At 45.6% G+C, this 16,200-nt stretch overlaps 1 protein-coding gene across 1 annotated transcript; it reads right to left on the bottom strand.

The window, feature by feature from the left end:
- Positions 1 to 1,254: 1,254 nt before the first annotated feature.
- Positions 1,255 to 13,479, bottom strand: Stc1 (stanniocalcin 1). The gene is made up of 4 exons (XM_075949795.1): positions 13,082 to 13,479; positions 10,925 to 11,067; positions 10,019 to 10,230; positions 1,255 to 4,411 (listed from the first exon to the last, which is right to left on the bottom strand). Exons 1-4 carry the CDS (start codon positions 13,197 to 13,199, stop codon positions 4,141 to 4,143), a joined length of 744 nt encoding a protein of 247 aa, XP_075805910.1. The 5' UTR covers positions 13,200 to 13,479; the 3' UTR covers positions 1,255 to 4,140.
- Between the last annotated feature and the right edge of the window lie 2,721 nt (positions 13,480 to 16,200).

Raw genomic sequence — 16,200 nt, 5'->3', positions numbered from 1 at the left:
GCTGCACAGCAGTTCCATGGGATCACCGTCACAGGACAGGGGAAGAAACTGATGGTCTCTGAGCATAATAACTCATCTGACACCATGCAGTTGGTAAGGGACAGAGCCAGCACTTCAATCACAACCATCTGAATGCTGGTAGCGGAACTATTGGCTTTCCTTGCTTCCTTGACCGGATGCAACTGTCTGCACCTCTCTTCTGCTGCTCTCGAAACTCTTTACTTCTAATAACAAAGGTGCTATTCTAATGTTGGGGATACACCTGTCACCCAGGTTCTCCTAGGCTCTGCAGAGAGGAAGTGTGAATGGCATGGACCCCTGGAAGGAAGATGGAGGATTTCCCTGCTGTGCTGGGCCTCACTGCCATGCAGAGGATACTGACCTATAAGTATGGATGGCCTAGTAGTAGTTACAGACCCCAGCGCTTCTTCCAGACTTAGAAGGAGTTTGGGTTTAGTTAGTTTGTTTGTTTGTTTTCATGTGTACGTGTTCATGTATCTGTGTGAGCCAGAGGTAGATTCTATTGGTTCCTTCCTTAATCACTTTCTACTGTTTTTTGATACATGGCCTCTCATGAACCTGATGCCCTCTAATTCAGCTAAGCATGCTGGCTGGCTAGTGAACTCCAAGGGTCCTCTTGTCTTTACTTCACCAGTGTTTAAGTACCGGCACACACTGCCATACCCAGCATTTTTATAGGAGTGTCTGGGAACTGAGCTTAGGTTTTCATGTTTGTGTGGCAAGCCCTTTACTGTCTGAGCCATTTCTCCAGCTCCCAGGTTTCAATTTTATCATGAGGGCAAGAGGAGCCACTGAATGAGTGTAAAGACATTTAGCAAATGCTGATTTAAACTGCATTTATGGTCAGATTGACCCGTAATTAGTGACGAGAGAAAATGAATGGGACAGTAACTTTGTACTTAGAAATTCTCATTCAAGAAGTTTTAAAAAAGACATAATTGTTATACATGAGGTTTTAAAAAAGAAATAGTTGTTGTTATTATACATGCATGTGTGTGTGTGTGTGTGCATGCGTGTGTGTGTGCATGCAGCCTATGTAGATGTTGGAAGACAACTTTTGGAGGTCTATTCTTTCTTTCTATATTTCATGGATTCTGGGGATTGAACTCAGGTCGTCAGGTTTGTGAGGCCACAAGTACTTTATGCACTGAGCCATCTTACTGGCCCAAGATGTTTTTAATGAATAACAATGAAAGACGTGGAGGGAAAAAAACAAATAAAACGTAACACTTTATTATTATTATTATTGTAGAAGGAATTCACCAAAGTCTTCAAATTATGCTATGGCATCTTTAATTATAAAAATAAGCAAATAAAATAACTTGCATCTGTCATTACCATGATATGTTTCATAACTTTTATATGCACATGGAGCTTAAAAATGTAATTTAACAATAAATAATGACATATACCAGATATGCTCACTGTTTATTCCAGTACTCAGCCAAAAACCTAAATATCACTTAAATTATAAATACATAATGCAAATATAACGGCACAAAAATGTTCTAAAGTGCAACCAAATCACGAGAGAGGAGATCATGCAAACTGGTCTAGGTCAGCCCCCGAATCACTCTGCAGCAAACATGAGACAAAGCTTTGGAAGTTCAAGGAGGAGGTGGAGGGGTCAGGGGAGGGAGAAAAAGGAAGCAAACACCTAGCAACATTGTGAGAACTGCTTCTTTCCACGTGTGTGGTAGATATATGTCTTGTTGACACATATACCATTATCACTGCGGGGAGAAAAGAGGCTATACCACGGTTTCAAGAAGTCGCAGCAAAAAAAACAAAAAAACAAAAAAAAAAAAACAAAAAAAAACCCAAACCAATAATAATAATTAAAAAAAAGAGAACAGAGGAGAAAGAGAGAAGAGAGAAAGAATATCTACCGAACTAAAGTAAGAGAGAAATTTACTAGGAATTCTCATAAGCTACTTGCCACTTTGGGGTTCTGGCTTAGTGGGTTTGCAAAATGCACAACACACACACTTGGTTAGCTTTTCTGGTTCAAAGAAGTCAGCCTTGCCTGGGGCGGGAAGTGGGGGAGAGGGGTGAATCTAGCTTAGAGTACGTGCTACCTGATTTCCAAGAGGCTAAGGCAGTGTCCATTTGCTTGGGACCTGGGGATGGGACAGTTCTGAGTATAAAAATGCCCTTAACAATCTGATGTCAGCACGCTTAGAGGCTGTGTGGGAACGGAGGCAGCAGCGTTTGCACCGCTTCGGCTGCGGGCCGCGGCTGCGCACGACTGCCTGCTGCACTGATCTTGGTCCTTGAGCACTTTGTTTCTGGTTTTAAAGGCTTTGTGGTAAAGTTGTATTGCTTTTTATTTCCCTGGAGAGGTGCCCTCCCTCCTCCCACCAGGGTCCCTATCACTCAATTTGGTCAACTCTGCGGTGTAGCCTAGTGAGAGTCAAGCACCAATAGTTTCTACCCAAGTGACTTTGGAGCAGCCCCTTCCGCTTCCTCTCTCGGCATTGACCTTTGGTGAGCAGTGACACTCATAAGGGGCTGTTGGGTTCAAGGACAATGACCCTGAGAAACTACTGTTGTTCGTAGACAGGTTAATCATTTGGCTTTGGTGGCTGCCATCTTGTAAACATCACAGCGGAAATGATCAAACCACCAGCTCTTACGCCCTCCTTCATTCTCTCTATATTTTTTCTTTTTTTTACTTTTTTCTTTTTTTTTTTCCTTTAAAGATCCTACAGAGATGGTCCAGCTGCCAGGACTACTTTGGCAAGCAGCGTGTTACAGGACAATGTAAGAGGAGTCTATTAAGGCGGGACATCCCAGGGTTATTTACACCCCGTCAAGCCCAAGTTCCCCAGACTGAAGACCCAAAGGCCGATTGACTCATTCCTGATTGGCTTAGAATCTCCCACACCATCACTGACCAGAGTGCCAGGCACTGATGGAAGGTGATGAGCCAAGAACTGCCACTTCCAAGGGGACAGTAGGTCTTGTCACACTCAGTGTCCAAGCCCAAAGGGGTGATCTTTTTGAGTCCTCTAATTCCCAGTTGGATGTGACAGAACTGTTTCAGGATACACCTAAGTCAAATGTAGCCTCTGGGTGGAGGTGGGCTGGGAGATTGACATTTTACCTGGGGTCCTTCAGATAACCTGTTGGGTTTTCCTATCTCGTATAGGCCCATCTGAAGTTCTGATGTTGAGTTAAAACTACTTCTACCCCCTTAGTTATAAAAAAGGCCACAAGGAGCATGAACGCGGATATCTGGAAGTGAGATAGTTATTTCATTCCCAGGAAAAGGAAAATAAAGCTAAGGTACAAAACTAAATCTATATGCGATAAAGTTCTTATAGACTGCTTAGTTAAGCAGAGTCCTCTGGAATTTATGTACAGTACATTAGTTTCCAGCTATTTATAATTCCACAGTTAGACCTTAAGATTCTCTGTTTTTAAGACAATTGTTAAAGATACTTTTAAAGCTCTGAGCAGTTACAGTACATAAAGATGTTAGCTTTCTGTTTTTTCACTAGATGCAAGAAGATGCTGGCTCAAAGTCTGGTGGGAGAACCAGGCTTGAGCAATTTGGTAAATATGTCAGAAAGGAAATTAGGCATTGGAGGATAGAGACCATAAGACTCGCTAGAGATCAAGAATTCAAACGTGACATTCATATTCGTCCATGGCCAGCACAGATTCATAACACGAATTCCATTCAACATATTTATGAGCATTTAAGACATGCATTTAAATAAAGTTGTTTTGTATTGGCTAACTCTACTGGGTGATCATTCTAAAGGGCTCTACGTCTTCAGATTACAATGACTGGGAAGTTACATGAATGTTTTGTGTTTGAGGAGCAATTGGTAGGGATCTGGGAAAAGAATTCATAGAGAGAAGGGAATAAAAGAGACTACAGTCTCTCAAGGAGAGGATGAATGATCACACATATTCTGTTGATAATAGTGCTGTCATTGCAGAATGTTGGGATATTGATTACGGAAGCCTAGTTTCATGCAATTTTCTTTAAAGGGGGGATAGAAAATAGAGATTACTTAAAAAAAATCAAACCAGGCACAGTACACTCAAAGTTGGTGTGTCAACACCCCTAAAACGCTATTCGTCGAGGCTGCGGATACCTCCCCCTGCTTATGCACTCTCATGGGAGGTGCGTTTGATGTGTGAGGGAGAGTCCCCCTCACCTCGAAGGTTCCTGAGGAGGACTTTCAGCTTCTGTGGCTCATTTGTGCGCCTCCTGTTGAAGTCAGCTCTGGGGTGTGTCTGGGCACAGTGGTCTGTCTGCAGGATGTGGAAGAGGCTAGCCATGTTGGGCCCAATTTTCTCCATCAGGCTGTCTCTGATGGTGCGGACTGTGTCTTCATCACACTCCAGAAGGCTTCGGACAAGTCTGTTGTAATATCTGCAGTGGGAGAATGCTTATTAGGGAATCCCAAGGAAGGACAAGGTTCTGACGTCAGTGCTCAAACTGTTCAAAGCTGAAGGTGACTTTCCTTTCCCTCTGAGCTCTTATGGCTTTACCATACCACGCTAGAAAGCCCATCTCCAGGTTTACCCTTCAAGAGACGTAGATGAAACTGACCAGAAGTAGGGTGATTGCAATGTCTGGAATTCTGGAAGACAAAGACTCTTAGGGATAAATGGGACAACACAAAACGCTCTCATTGTGTAGGGAAGAAATTAGGATGTCCGCTCAGCATCATACAATGAATGAATGTCAGAAGCCGACTTAGTCACGCCCACTGTACTGTACCCATGTATGGTGGGTCTGAAACTCAAAGCTTGTGCTCGTACCGCATCACTGCCCAGGAACTGACGGTGAATTGGATGTCTTTTTGCAGCTTCCCTTCGCCCTGGTGCGTGTGCTCAAGAGTATGTGCACACGAACGCGCTTTTTAACTGCGCTTTGGTCTAAAGCCATGCATTTCCCTGTGAAGTTGACTTTCCTTACACCCACTCAGCAAGTCCTGAAAAGACTGTTGGCTGAATGACTGTTTTGAGGCTTCCTTCAAAGGCTTAGAGTGGCTTTCTGCAGCCAAACACTAGGTAGCAAGGGTGCTTAAGTGGAAAGATTAATGCCCCTCAGAGGTTCCTGCTCTGGAAGCCCATGAAACCCTCTCACATGGTTCAGACTTTTGTGACCTTTTCCTTCTTTGGATGCCTCATGGGCTTTAGTTATCCCCTCAAGCAGAGACATTTGATGGCATTATGACTATTCATTTTTCCCTGGCTTGATTTTGAAAATGTCTCAAGGGCAGGGAGGATGTCCTTATTCTTTGTATCCAAGCGGCTGAGTATCATCAGGCTGTATTGTCTGCTCAATAATTCACTGTTGAATTTTATATTCCCCCCCCCCAAGGAAACAGAACTTAAATAACATGGTTACTCTCTTGCCTGAGAAGAACACATCCACCTTTGCTCTGTATGTAAACACCGATCTTCTCTTGGGTCTTGCTGTCTGCCCCTATGCTATTATATCTATACTGAAATATTTTCTCAATAGATCTGCTGAACTTTAACATCAATGGAAATAATAAATATAAAATATAAAATGGAAATAATAAAAATATTCTTCTGTTGTACAAAAGAAATTCTCAGCTTCCTGAAGAAAACTGGTCGCTTGGTCAGGTAGATTTGTAAGCAAACAAACAAAATTCCTAATGACAAGACCTTTGTGTTTGGTATAAGTGACTGTCACGTATGCAACAATTCCCTGAATGTCAAACAGTGCTGCCAAGTGTTATAGCTTTGAAAAGATGGAGCCGTCTATATTCAAAACAGCTCATAGAGTTTCTAAACTGACGGGACACATCTGACTCAGTGGTTGTGTAAACCTATTAGCTCTGTGGTCACTGACAGGAGACTCCCCTGGTGACCGTGACCTGCTGTCCTGATGTGGCGAGACCCTTTTCTAGGAGTGGTTAGGGTGTCACTGGGGCCACAGGATCATCCAGGCGGGAAAATTCTGTTTATTTTTAACTCAACCCCCATAGCATAGGAGCAAGCATCTTGCTGGAATAACTTGACCCCCTAGAGAGGTCATTGGAATGCTGGACAATGAAGAGGGTAGATCGTGAGTAATCAAGGATAATGGTCACCCTTCTCTGGGTGGGAGGGTCAAGCTGGGGATGGAGAGGAGGACAGCGTCTGGCTTGCCCATTGTCCTGGCTACAGCTACCCTTTCAGGGACAATTATATCCAGCTGTGAGTGAAATTGGGCTTCTCTGGCTCAGAGGAGCTTTTTCCAACCCTTTGGAATCACAAAGCACATGAGTCAAGCTGAACGTCCTTGGATGGAGAAATGGGGAGAAAAGTAGTTTTGGAAAAACTGAGAAAAAGGACCCCAACAATTGTGCCCCAATATCTTCAGCCATCTATATCCTCATTCTTCTCTGAGCATCTACCAGGAATTAGCTCCCCTACATCCTGGGGCCTATTTTAGAGGGCAGTTAGTTCTTAGAGGAGAGAGTGCCCAAACTCAGAGAAGTTAACCTTTTCACATCTAGAGACACCTCTTCATGACACGTGTGTCCCAAAACAGGCTGAACCATGTCATTTCTCTTTAGAAACAGAAAGAATAGAAAAAGTTCCTCCTTTGACAGAACTAGAAGTTCTTGTCTGGATGGAGAAGTCTAAACCCCTTAAAGAGATTCAATTTGTCTGGGTAACCTGCAGCTTTGGTGTTGCCTTCTCTGATGGACTAACCAGGGTACCCACTCTTGGGTTTTCTTGGCAATGACCCCTGTCAGCCTGCCCACTCTTCTGCTTCCCTGAGGGGGCTCTGATCACTCAGTGGAGTAGGCTAAGAAAACATCTTAAAACAGGAAATTCTACATGGTCCTATTAGGAGCTCCTCAAAGGCTGAAGCCCATGCCAGATTGCCTGATATCGGTACAGCTAACCCGGTTGTCTCCATTGCGACTGGAATGCGGCACTTAACTCTGGACTGTGCAGGCCAGTGAGAAGACCTTTGCTACACGTTGCTAAGCAACACAGATGCTCTGAGAGGTTGTGCCTCCAGCAAAAGTTGACTTAGCAATTGTCATATATTTATTGAGCACCCTTTTATACTAAGGACACATAGTTACTCTAGCTGTGAAGAGGGATGTGTCTTTTCATTTAGGAGAGAGCACACACAGAATTCCTTGCTGAATACCATGGTGTATGTAGATTTAGCTATTCATGGTATTCTATTTTTGGGTTGCAAGGACTTCTTGCAGGGTTTTTCTGGCTGCTTTTTTTTTTTTGAAGTAGAAATCAAAATAGCTTGGCTCGAGGCCATGTGAATTCTGGACCCTATTTGGTGACTCACAAGCTGTGAGACCTTCAGGTTGCTTGTCTCACAGGACAGCGTGTCTTCAGTCAGTTAGACGGGGGCAGTGGGGTCTGGATAACTGTCTCCTTCAGATGGAGGGGCAGTAGAGTCTGGATAACTGTCACCCTCTGCTATGGTATTTTGTTTCTAAGGATCCAACGTACATTTTTCTTTTCCAGGCTAAGAAATCAGTATAACCCAGTAGAAGCTACTTCCTCTGCAGGGGGAGTTGGGATGATTCTGTTCTTTAGCCTGACAACCTTTATGGCATGAGGCTACTCATTGCAATGGGGTAGCCAAATGAAGCCTTCTGGTCTCACAGCCTAGAAGCACCTTTTACAAAGCACATATCTTTCTTCTTGTTTTGCAGAGTCTATCCTCGGCAACCCCACCCCCACCCCCCCTGGTAAAGAAAAAGATCAGATATTCTCCATAGCTACAGTTTCAGCCATGCTTCCCAAATACACAGATTCTGCCTCGGAACGTTCTGTGTGAGCGTTTATAAATAGTCTTTTGTTTCCCTTGATCAATATTATTCTTCTGTTTCCTGTTCCCTATCCATGCCCTAGAGAGTTGGGCGCTTTGTCAGTTTTCCCACTCTGGGGCTGTGCTGGGCTCATTGGTTCCCAAGCCTCGCAGTGTCTTGCCCATCTCTTCCGCGCTCCCTGCTGCCCTCAAGACGGAAGGTCGGGGTTGCAAATGGAGGCAGGCGGACTCTCCCCGCTACCTTCTCCCTCTGGATGAACCTCTACCACGTCCTGCTCTGCCTTCCAGTCCACTGGCAGGTTTTGGATTCTCCCAGACCTAAATCGCACGCTAGACAAATCACAGGAAGGTGGAATGAACCTGTAACTACTTCCCGTAGCAGTCCCTTGCCAAGCGGCAGGAACTGTGCGTGTGTCTATGTTGGGACGGAGGCTGGGAAAGCAGGATGTTTCGGGCGGGCGAGGAGCTGAGACCGAGCAAGCAGATCAAGCCCCTCCTGGAACGGAAATCGTTCCAGTCCTGAACATCGACGTGAAATACTTGGAAAAAGGTAAGAGCTGCATGAGAAAGTCTGGTGTTTGAGTGTGTCACCCTTTCCCCATTGACCTTTTCTACTGAACGTGAATGAGAGAAGATAAGGAGATGGTGCCTGGACCATTTTCTGAAGGCGGTGCAAACAAGGCACTTTGTAAAAAGAATAATGGTCTGGCTAAGGATACCTTTCCCAAGTTTCCTCTGGGGTGATGGGAATCTTTGGTCCAAACACCATGGCTTCCTTTCTACGGTGAATCTCTTTGCACAAGGGAAAATGCCGCTTTGATTGAAATAGCCGGCTCAGCTTTGAAATTGGTCCCCCGCCAACAATCCAAACTTGTGCTGATGAGTTTGCCAATATGCCTCCTTTAGCAAGGGTACACAGCTACATACTTCGTCCCTAGCCATTGTCCTACCAAGAACTCTTCGTTTCTTTCCCCATTGCAAAGGGTTAATCTCTAACAAGTGGCCAAGCTTTAACCCTTTCCTCCTTCAACAAAAATCTTTCTAGGAGAATTTTAAAAACCAAGGTTGATCTAGAGAGACAGGCTATTTGAGGAAAATAGAGTTGCTCCCTCCTGTTCTGAGAAAAATCAGTAAGAACTCTGGAAGAGTTGTCATCAAGGGCTGCATGGGAGATTTCTCTAAGATGACTTGTGGTCCTGTAGGCCACAAACCTGTGATTTAGAATGGCTCCTAAATGTGACAGAAGTATCATGTTAAGGGCAAAGCCTCTGATAGAACTTGACCGTTGTTATTCTCAGAAAGGATAGGGCCATTTGGCTGGGAAATCTACCAGATTAAGAGCATGACGACCCCTAGGAGACCAGAGTAGCAGAACCATTCCTTGTGAATGCATCAAGACTGGGTGGGAGAGTCACAGAATCTTAGGGTTTCATCCACTCATAGGATTTGGCTTCAGGGATCCACAGTTATCCTCCACTGGCTTGCACTACTACTGATTCTCTCTGTCCCTGTCCACCCCTCATTTCTTGCTAGCCATCTTTCCAAGATACCCATACTGGACCAGGATATCGGGTCTCTTATGCATCATTCCTGTCTGGCAACAACTTCAAAGTCAAAGACCCAGCAAGACCTGGAGCTCAGATGGTGTAAACCCAATGACATTGGGTCACCCGCGATATGAATGTGAGCTGGGTAGCTCCCACCTCTTCCTTCTGAGGACTCTTGGGCTGGAGGGTTGGGGTGGTATAAGGCTTTGAAGAGGACATGGGAATGTTTCCCTGAAGACGTTTCACTTTTCATAGAGAAAACTGCAAGTTCTGGGGAAATGAGATGACTTGTTCTGGATTAGCCACTGATAAATCTGGATTTGGGACTGACTTGAAATACAAATAGATTTAATAAAAACGTCTGCATTCTGACATTTGACCTGGGGTGGGTTTATCGGCCTATTTCTGTTTGACTGTCATGGTTTCAGCCAAACCTGGTGTCTCAAACAGTGTTTTCCAGAGGCTTCCTTGTTGGCTTTAGGCTATGTTAAGAATTGACAGAGATGCACCTGCCACCTGCCCAGGGTTCCTGCAAACCAGCTCTCTGATAGCTGGGGAAGATTTTAACACTGGAGGGGAGAAAATGTCTTCTCTGGCTTTGCTCGCCTCTCCCCATTCATGCCCCTGATTGTGAAGAAGAGGACCCCCCCCCCCCGGGTACCTGTTGGAGAAGTGATTGGGCAGCTGGATGACTTCAGTGATAGCTTCTGGGTTGCGCTTGGCGATGCTGCAGACATTCAGCTTGCTGTAGCACTCTTCCTGCACCTCGGCGATCATCCTCTGAAAGGTGGAGCACCTCCGGATGGCAAGGAAAACCTTGGAGGTGATCCCGTTGGCGATGCATTTTAAGCTCTCTTTGACAAATGCTTTTCCCTGGAAAGGACAAGAAGATAAGTGTTCATTTGACCTATTAGAAGCAGTCAGGGTCTATGACACAGGGACTTGCAAGGGGACTTGTTTTAATAGCATGACCAATAGCCAAAAAAAAAAAAAAAAAAGAAAGAAAGAAAAAGAAAAAGACCTTCTCCCTAGGACTGTCTTGAACATTTCAGCTCCAGAGAAAAGAGATGAGATGGGAGGAGGCTATTGTCAACAGTTCTGAGGTGTGAAGATGGTCAGAATCAGGTTTATGTTCTTGGGAATAAGATTGGTAACTCAGAATTTCAGAAGCATGCTAGTGCATTCAGAGGAGAACATTTTTATTTCCTCTCAAAGCAGAAATGCTTTTCTGCTAGTCATCCCTCCTGTTTTAAGCCAGCCTCTGTCAACTCCGTATTCCTGGTCTAAACTGTGCCCCCTCTCCCACATGTAAGTATGTGGGCATCTCTCTCTCTCTCTCTCTCTCTCTCTCTCTCTCTCTCTCTCTCTCTCTCTTTCTCTCTCTCTCTCTCTCTCTCTCTCTCTGTATGTCTGTGTGTCTGTCTGTCTACACCCTGGGATGAGCCTTTTGAGTAGGAGGTTGGGAAGCAGCTTTATTTTGTCCCTACAAGATAGGCTCCTAAGAACAGCACCGAGCACCCCGTTAAATGACAAACAGCGGGAGCAGAAGAGGTCAACGTTGCTTTACCTGAGTGTCAAATTTAGCAGCACTGTACAAGAAGGATTTACAAATGTCGTACATTCCATCTGTGTCACATGTGGAGTTTTCCAGGCATGCAAAAGCCCCACAGCCAACCTGCAGGGCACTGTTGAGGCAGCGAACCACTTCAGCTGAAAAGGACAAGCAGAAATAGTCCGGGTCAAGCCAAAGGGCTCTGGATAGGAGCCAGTAGGTGTAGAGGCCACCATCTGCATTTATCCTTGAACTTTGACCTTGGGTCCCATTAGATAGAACAAGTTAAAGAAAAGTGTGGTGGTGGTGGTGGTGGGACTGATGAGAAAGGGGATGAATGGGCTCTTTTTGCTCCTAAGAGTCAGAGCAGAGGGGATGACTCCCCGTCAGGCGCATGCTTTCTGGGTCTCACCCTTTTATTCATTTTGGTGGCTAGAGAAGTTAGGTTAGAGACCTTGTAATGCGCAGTGTCTTCTGGTAGTGACAGGAATCAGAGACTGACACTGGGAACTTGAGGGCATGGGTAGGATGTAGGTGGTGAGTGACTGAAGGTCAGGCTCATCCTGAGGGGGTCCGGAGAGGACCAGAGAACCTAGCAGCCTTCTAAAAAAAAAAAGAATGCAGTCTGGAGTCAAAAGCATTGGGCATTTTCATCCAAATGGCAGGGAATGGTTTGCTGAGTCCACACGGAAGGAGACCCTTCCCAAAGAGGGCTTCTAACCCACAATGGCTTCAGCAGAAGAGACTCCGAGCCCTTTGTATCCACCCCAGCCCCCCAACCACAAGCCAACGCTCTGAGGTGTGAATAATCTCTCATATTAAAAAAGACTTCTTTTTCCAAAAGGAGAAACACAGGTGTGGAGAGACAAGTGCAAGGCGTCCCCTATGCTAGGCTGGAGGAAAACCGCAAAGAACTTGCACCAGGCTTTCTGCATTCTGGGGAAGATCTGCCATAAAAGTAATTTCTCTCCCACAGAAGGAGGGGTGTTCTGGCAGGCAGCTCGGCATGCAATGATCTGTAGCCTTCATACCGTAGCATTCTCCTCCCAGATCAAAAGCGTGGTTTGGTTAGGCTAAGGCTTCCCCGCCCCCCTTCCACCTCCCGCAGCCTCTGGGATGTTACAAGTCATTTCCCTAATTATATATTTCCACGGGTTCAAATTATAACTTTGCTTTAAGCAGTTTTAATATGCATTAGGACTGCTATTGTTTTAGGCAAGCTTGAATTGTGAATCACGGCATCGCTATAGCAACTAAGTACAAAAGGAAGCGAGGCAAAAGGCCTCCTCTCGGCAGGGACCTGCGCTCTTCCACGGGGGGAGCATCTGCAGCATTTTGACACCTGCGGTCCCATCTCTGCCAACAGCTGGGGAGAGAAGTGAGCGGGGAGCAAAAGTCAAGGGGCAGAGGGAGTCCTAATGCCTCTTCGCCTCCGGAGGCCAGGGCCATATACAGTTAACTGGTACTGGAGTCAGGGCGAAAGTAAGACCTTCCCCTCAGAGAAAGAACTGCTTCTTTTACAAATGCACTTCCTTCTAGGGGCCATGGGCTGCTTGGGCGATTGAATGGAGCCGGTGAGAGCGAGAAAGGAGACAGGCAGCCCTGTAGGGAATGGGGTGTGTAGAATTTTCCCCCCTTTCTTCTTTCCGAATCCGCCCTGGATTCTTTTTTTTTTCTCCTTCAGATCTGAGAACTATGGTTCCACAAATCATTGTGCAGAGGGGGGCTTGTCTGGGTGCTCTCTGAAGAGGTAGAGAAGTCAAGTTACAAGGTCTTAAAGGAGCAGGGAGAGGGACCGCAGCAGGTAAGCCGCGCATCACCTTAAGACCGGCTTGTGGAGTATGGAGCTGTGAGGCTTGCCAACATTTAAGCCTTTCCCCGCCCCCTCCCCCCAACAAGAGGGTACGTGCCAGATTTCAGGCAATCAGGCTGGCTTATGCAATGAAATACCCTCAGCAGAGCGCCCAGCTTCTTCGTTAGTTGCATGCAATTTATTAAACAAAGGAACTCCACTTCCTAAGGCTATTGGATTACACTGGCAGTGCATTACCACCGGGCATGAAGCACATTTATTACCGAGATCAGCCGTCAGGGACACACATGCAAAAAGTGCGAGAGGCAAATGAGGACAGCTCTTTCGGGGAGAAACCAGTCCTGGGGTTGCTGGCTTACCTGAATTTTGAGCCGCCACCCGGGATTTTCTGGGGCTCACAGAGTCATTCTGTTCCACCTCGTGCGTTGCAGCAGCACTGATAACCAGCACCAGAATCACTGCTGAGTTTTGGAGCATTCTCTGAGAAGTTTCCGCTAAGTTGTTGGCTTTTTTTTTTCCTCCCCCCCCTTTCCTCTTTCCCTCTCCCGGCTTGAGTGAAGATGCGGATCTGGATATACTGAAAGCTTAGGTGAGGATCTGAGGAAGAATTTGTGTGTGTGTGGCTGGCTGGTTGGCTGGTTGGCTGGCTGGCTGCTGCTGCTGCTGTTGCTGCTGCTGCTTCTTACACCTCTGGCTTTTGCAATCTGGGGGCTCAAGAGCTGCACCCAGGGATTTTATAGCCGTCTTATCGGTCCTCAGGATCAGGGACCAATCAGATCCTTCAACGGGTCCGTTTAGCCAATAGGCAGGCACGCTTATTCAGCTGGAGCTTTTTGACTTCTTAGAAATATTTTCCAGCAAATTGAAAGTACCTGCTGCCAATGATTTATATGTGTGTGTGTATGGGGGGGGGGCTGTGTGTGCAGGGATGTGTGAAGAGCTATTTTCACACGCTGAAGTGATAACTCTGTATTGATCAAACTGAAAGGAAAAAAAAATCACTTGCCAAGCTCTTCAAGGTACTTGCGAAATTCATCTTATCTTATTTTATTTATTTTAAATGAACCACCAGGAGGAAATGGATGTTGGGTGCTTGATAAGGGGATGCGATGCGGATTAGAACTGAACTGAATTATAACAGCTCTCTAACTTGAGTAGGCTGTTCTCTGCAAGAGCGCAACATCGTCTTTGGCTTGTGTGTTCACTTGTAGTGTGCCCCTTTGACTCCTTGCTGTGACCTGTGAATTCTCACGGGTATGTGTAAACTGTGGCAGAAGGATGTATGCGAGTGTAAGCGCCTAGTGAACAGCGGTACTCTGGTTCTAGCTCCCAGCTGTTCCCTCAGCTCTCCTATTTATTAAACCTCTGACCTTGGCCATGTCCTTTTACCTTGCTGTTCCACTTCTCAAGTCTTATTCCACACACCTCTAAAATGGTATGATTCCCAGGGAACATAAAATTTTGAAACAAGGGCTCCTGTAGCCCAGTCTGAACGTGCAGCAGAACTAAGGGTGACCTTGAACTCCTGGTCTCACTGTCTCCATCTTTCTTATGCTGCAATGACGGGAGTTTGCCACCGTGTGGCGCTGGTGATCAAACCCACAGCTTCCTGCATACCGGCCTGCACTCCATTAACTGGCTACATCCCTAGCTCTGGCTCACCCATCAACACTGTCTACTTAGTCACCAAGGGCCCTGCCAACTCCAGGAGTGTTGGTTACTGTCTGCGCGCACACACACACCTACTCACTCACACCACACTCCACAGAGGGACATGGCAAATGCCTGAAAATTAATAAACTGTGTATTCAAGACCAGCCACTCCATAATCACGTTGAAACAATGAGCTGGTCAAAGCAAGACTAAACCTGCTGGGTAAACCAGTTCACTTCTTGGGGGTTGGGGAAGAGGCGGGGGACAGGACGGGGGGGGGGGGACTGGGAAGAAAGGGTAGGGGAAGACCAGAATGTGTAGGAGAGGAGACTGATAAACTGGAGACTTAATGGGAAAATTACAGAGGAATTACAAACCGTGCCCAGCGTAGCCGCTCATAGTGTCTTATAAGTGGAGTGTAGGTAACGAGAAGGCTTGTCTGTGAGTTGTGAAGGAGGTTAATGATCCACGAGAGGACTTCTCAGGGTAGGAAGGTGGTCATTAAGGGCTGGGGTGAGGCGAAAGGATTAAACAATAAAATCTCGAATAGTTTGCAAGAAGGTAAGCGAGAGAGCTTTTGGCAATTCTGCAGACTTGGGCAGCATGGTCTTGCAGAGACACAGAGCCAGTGGCTTCAGGTTCAATCCTGAAACGTCTCATGGAAGCTAAAACAAACAAACAAACAAAAACAAACACTAATTCTGTCCTCACAAATCAAGCCAAAAATAAGGTCTGTCTCTGAGTGTGTGTACATGTATGTGTGCACATGTGTGTGAATGTGCGCATGCATGTGTGTGTCTATGTGCAGGGAGTGGACTTAAAGCCCATCCTTTGCATAAAAGAATTACTAGAAAGCAGAGATGTTTGCTATAACAAGGACTAGAAGGAATAAAAGACACAAAAAATATGTTAAAAATTGGAAGAATTTCCATGTTTCAATTAGTTAATTTTACCTTTTGATTGATTAAATGTGCACACTGTTTAACTTATTCCAGTTTTTGTTCATCAATGGCATTGCCGTTTCTCCAATGCCTTTTAGGCAGAACACTGTTCAGTGTTTCAGGGTGGATAAAAGTGAAGAAATCTGGAAGACAAACATAATTCTTGACCCGAGGAACTTGAAATCTAGTTGGGAAGATGACCAACCTTGGGTCACCTTCTATAAATTCAGAATGTCATGACTTTGAGAGACATCTAGAGATTTGAGGAAGGTGTCATACGTCAAGAAGTAAGTGAATTTTAAATTAGGAAAAGTGATGCTAGCTCATGTTTCATGAAATTCTTATTCTGGAGAGCTCTGGGGTTGACTCTTGATGGCTCTAGGCGTTAGGCAGGAATAGAGACAGTATGACATTACAGAATAGATCACTCACTGGTACCTTTCAAAGAGGGAATAAGGACGTAGGTTCAGATTCTCCCAGAAGGACTTGCCTTCCATTCTCCAGTATCCTCCACTTCCTTCACCATTGTACACGGCTCGAGGATCTACACTTGACCTCTGGCTGGTCCACCAGCTGGCAAGTGTGATGGTTATCCTCTGACAATACAATTTCTTTTTCCAGCTCGCTGAAGCCTTTACCAGAACACAATGTCCTGTAAGTATCAGAATGTGGTGTGCTCGTGTGTGCGTGTGTGTGTGTGTGTGTTTGGTGTTGAATTTTCACTCCTTATTTTGCTCACTTACAGCTATATCTATCTATCTAGGGGTTGGTCTCTAGTTGTGCCAAGGGTTTTACAATGGTGGGAAAGGCTGCCATCCAAAAGAATACAGTGGTGAGCAGCCACACTAGTTCAATGAAACCAGCGTGCAAACACCACTGCTAAA

Source organism: Microtus pennsylvanicus, chromosome 15 (assembly GCF_037038515.1).
Source record: "Microtus pennsylvanicus isolate mMicPen1 chromosome 15, mMicPen1.hap1, whole genome shotgun sequence".
NCBI classification, from domain to species: Eukaryota; Metazoa; Chordata; class Mammalia; order Rodentia; family Cricetidae; genus Microtus; species Microtus pennsylvanicus.
The sequence above is the reverse complement of the archived record's forward strand: the minus strand, read 5'-3'. Positions and strand labels throughout refer to the sequence as shown.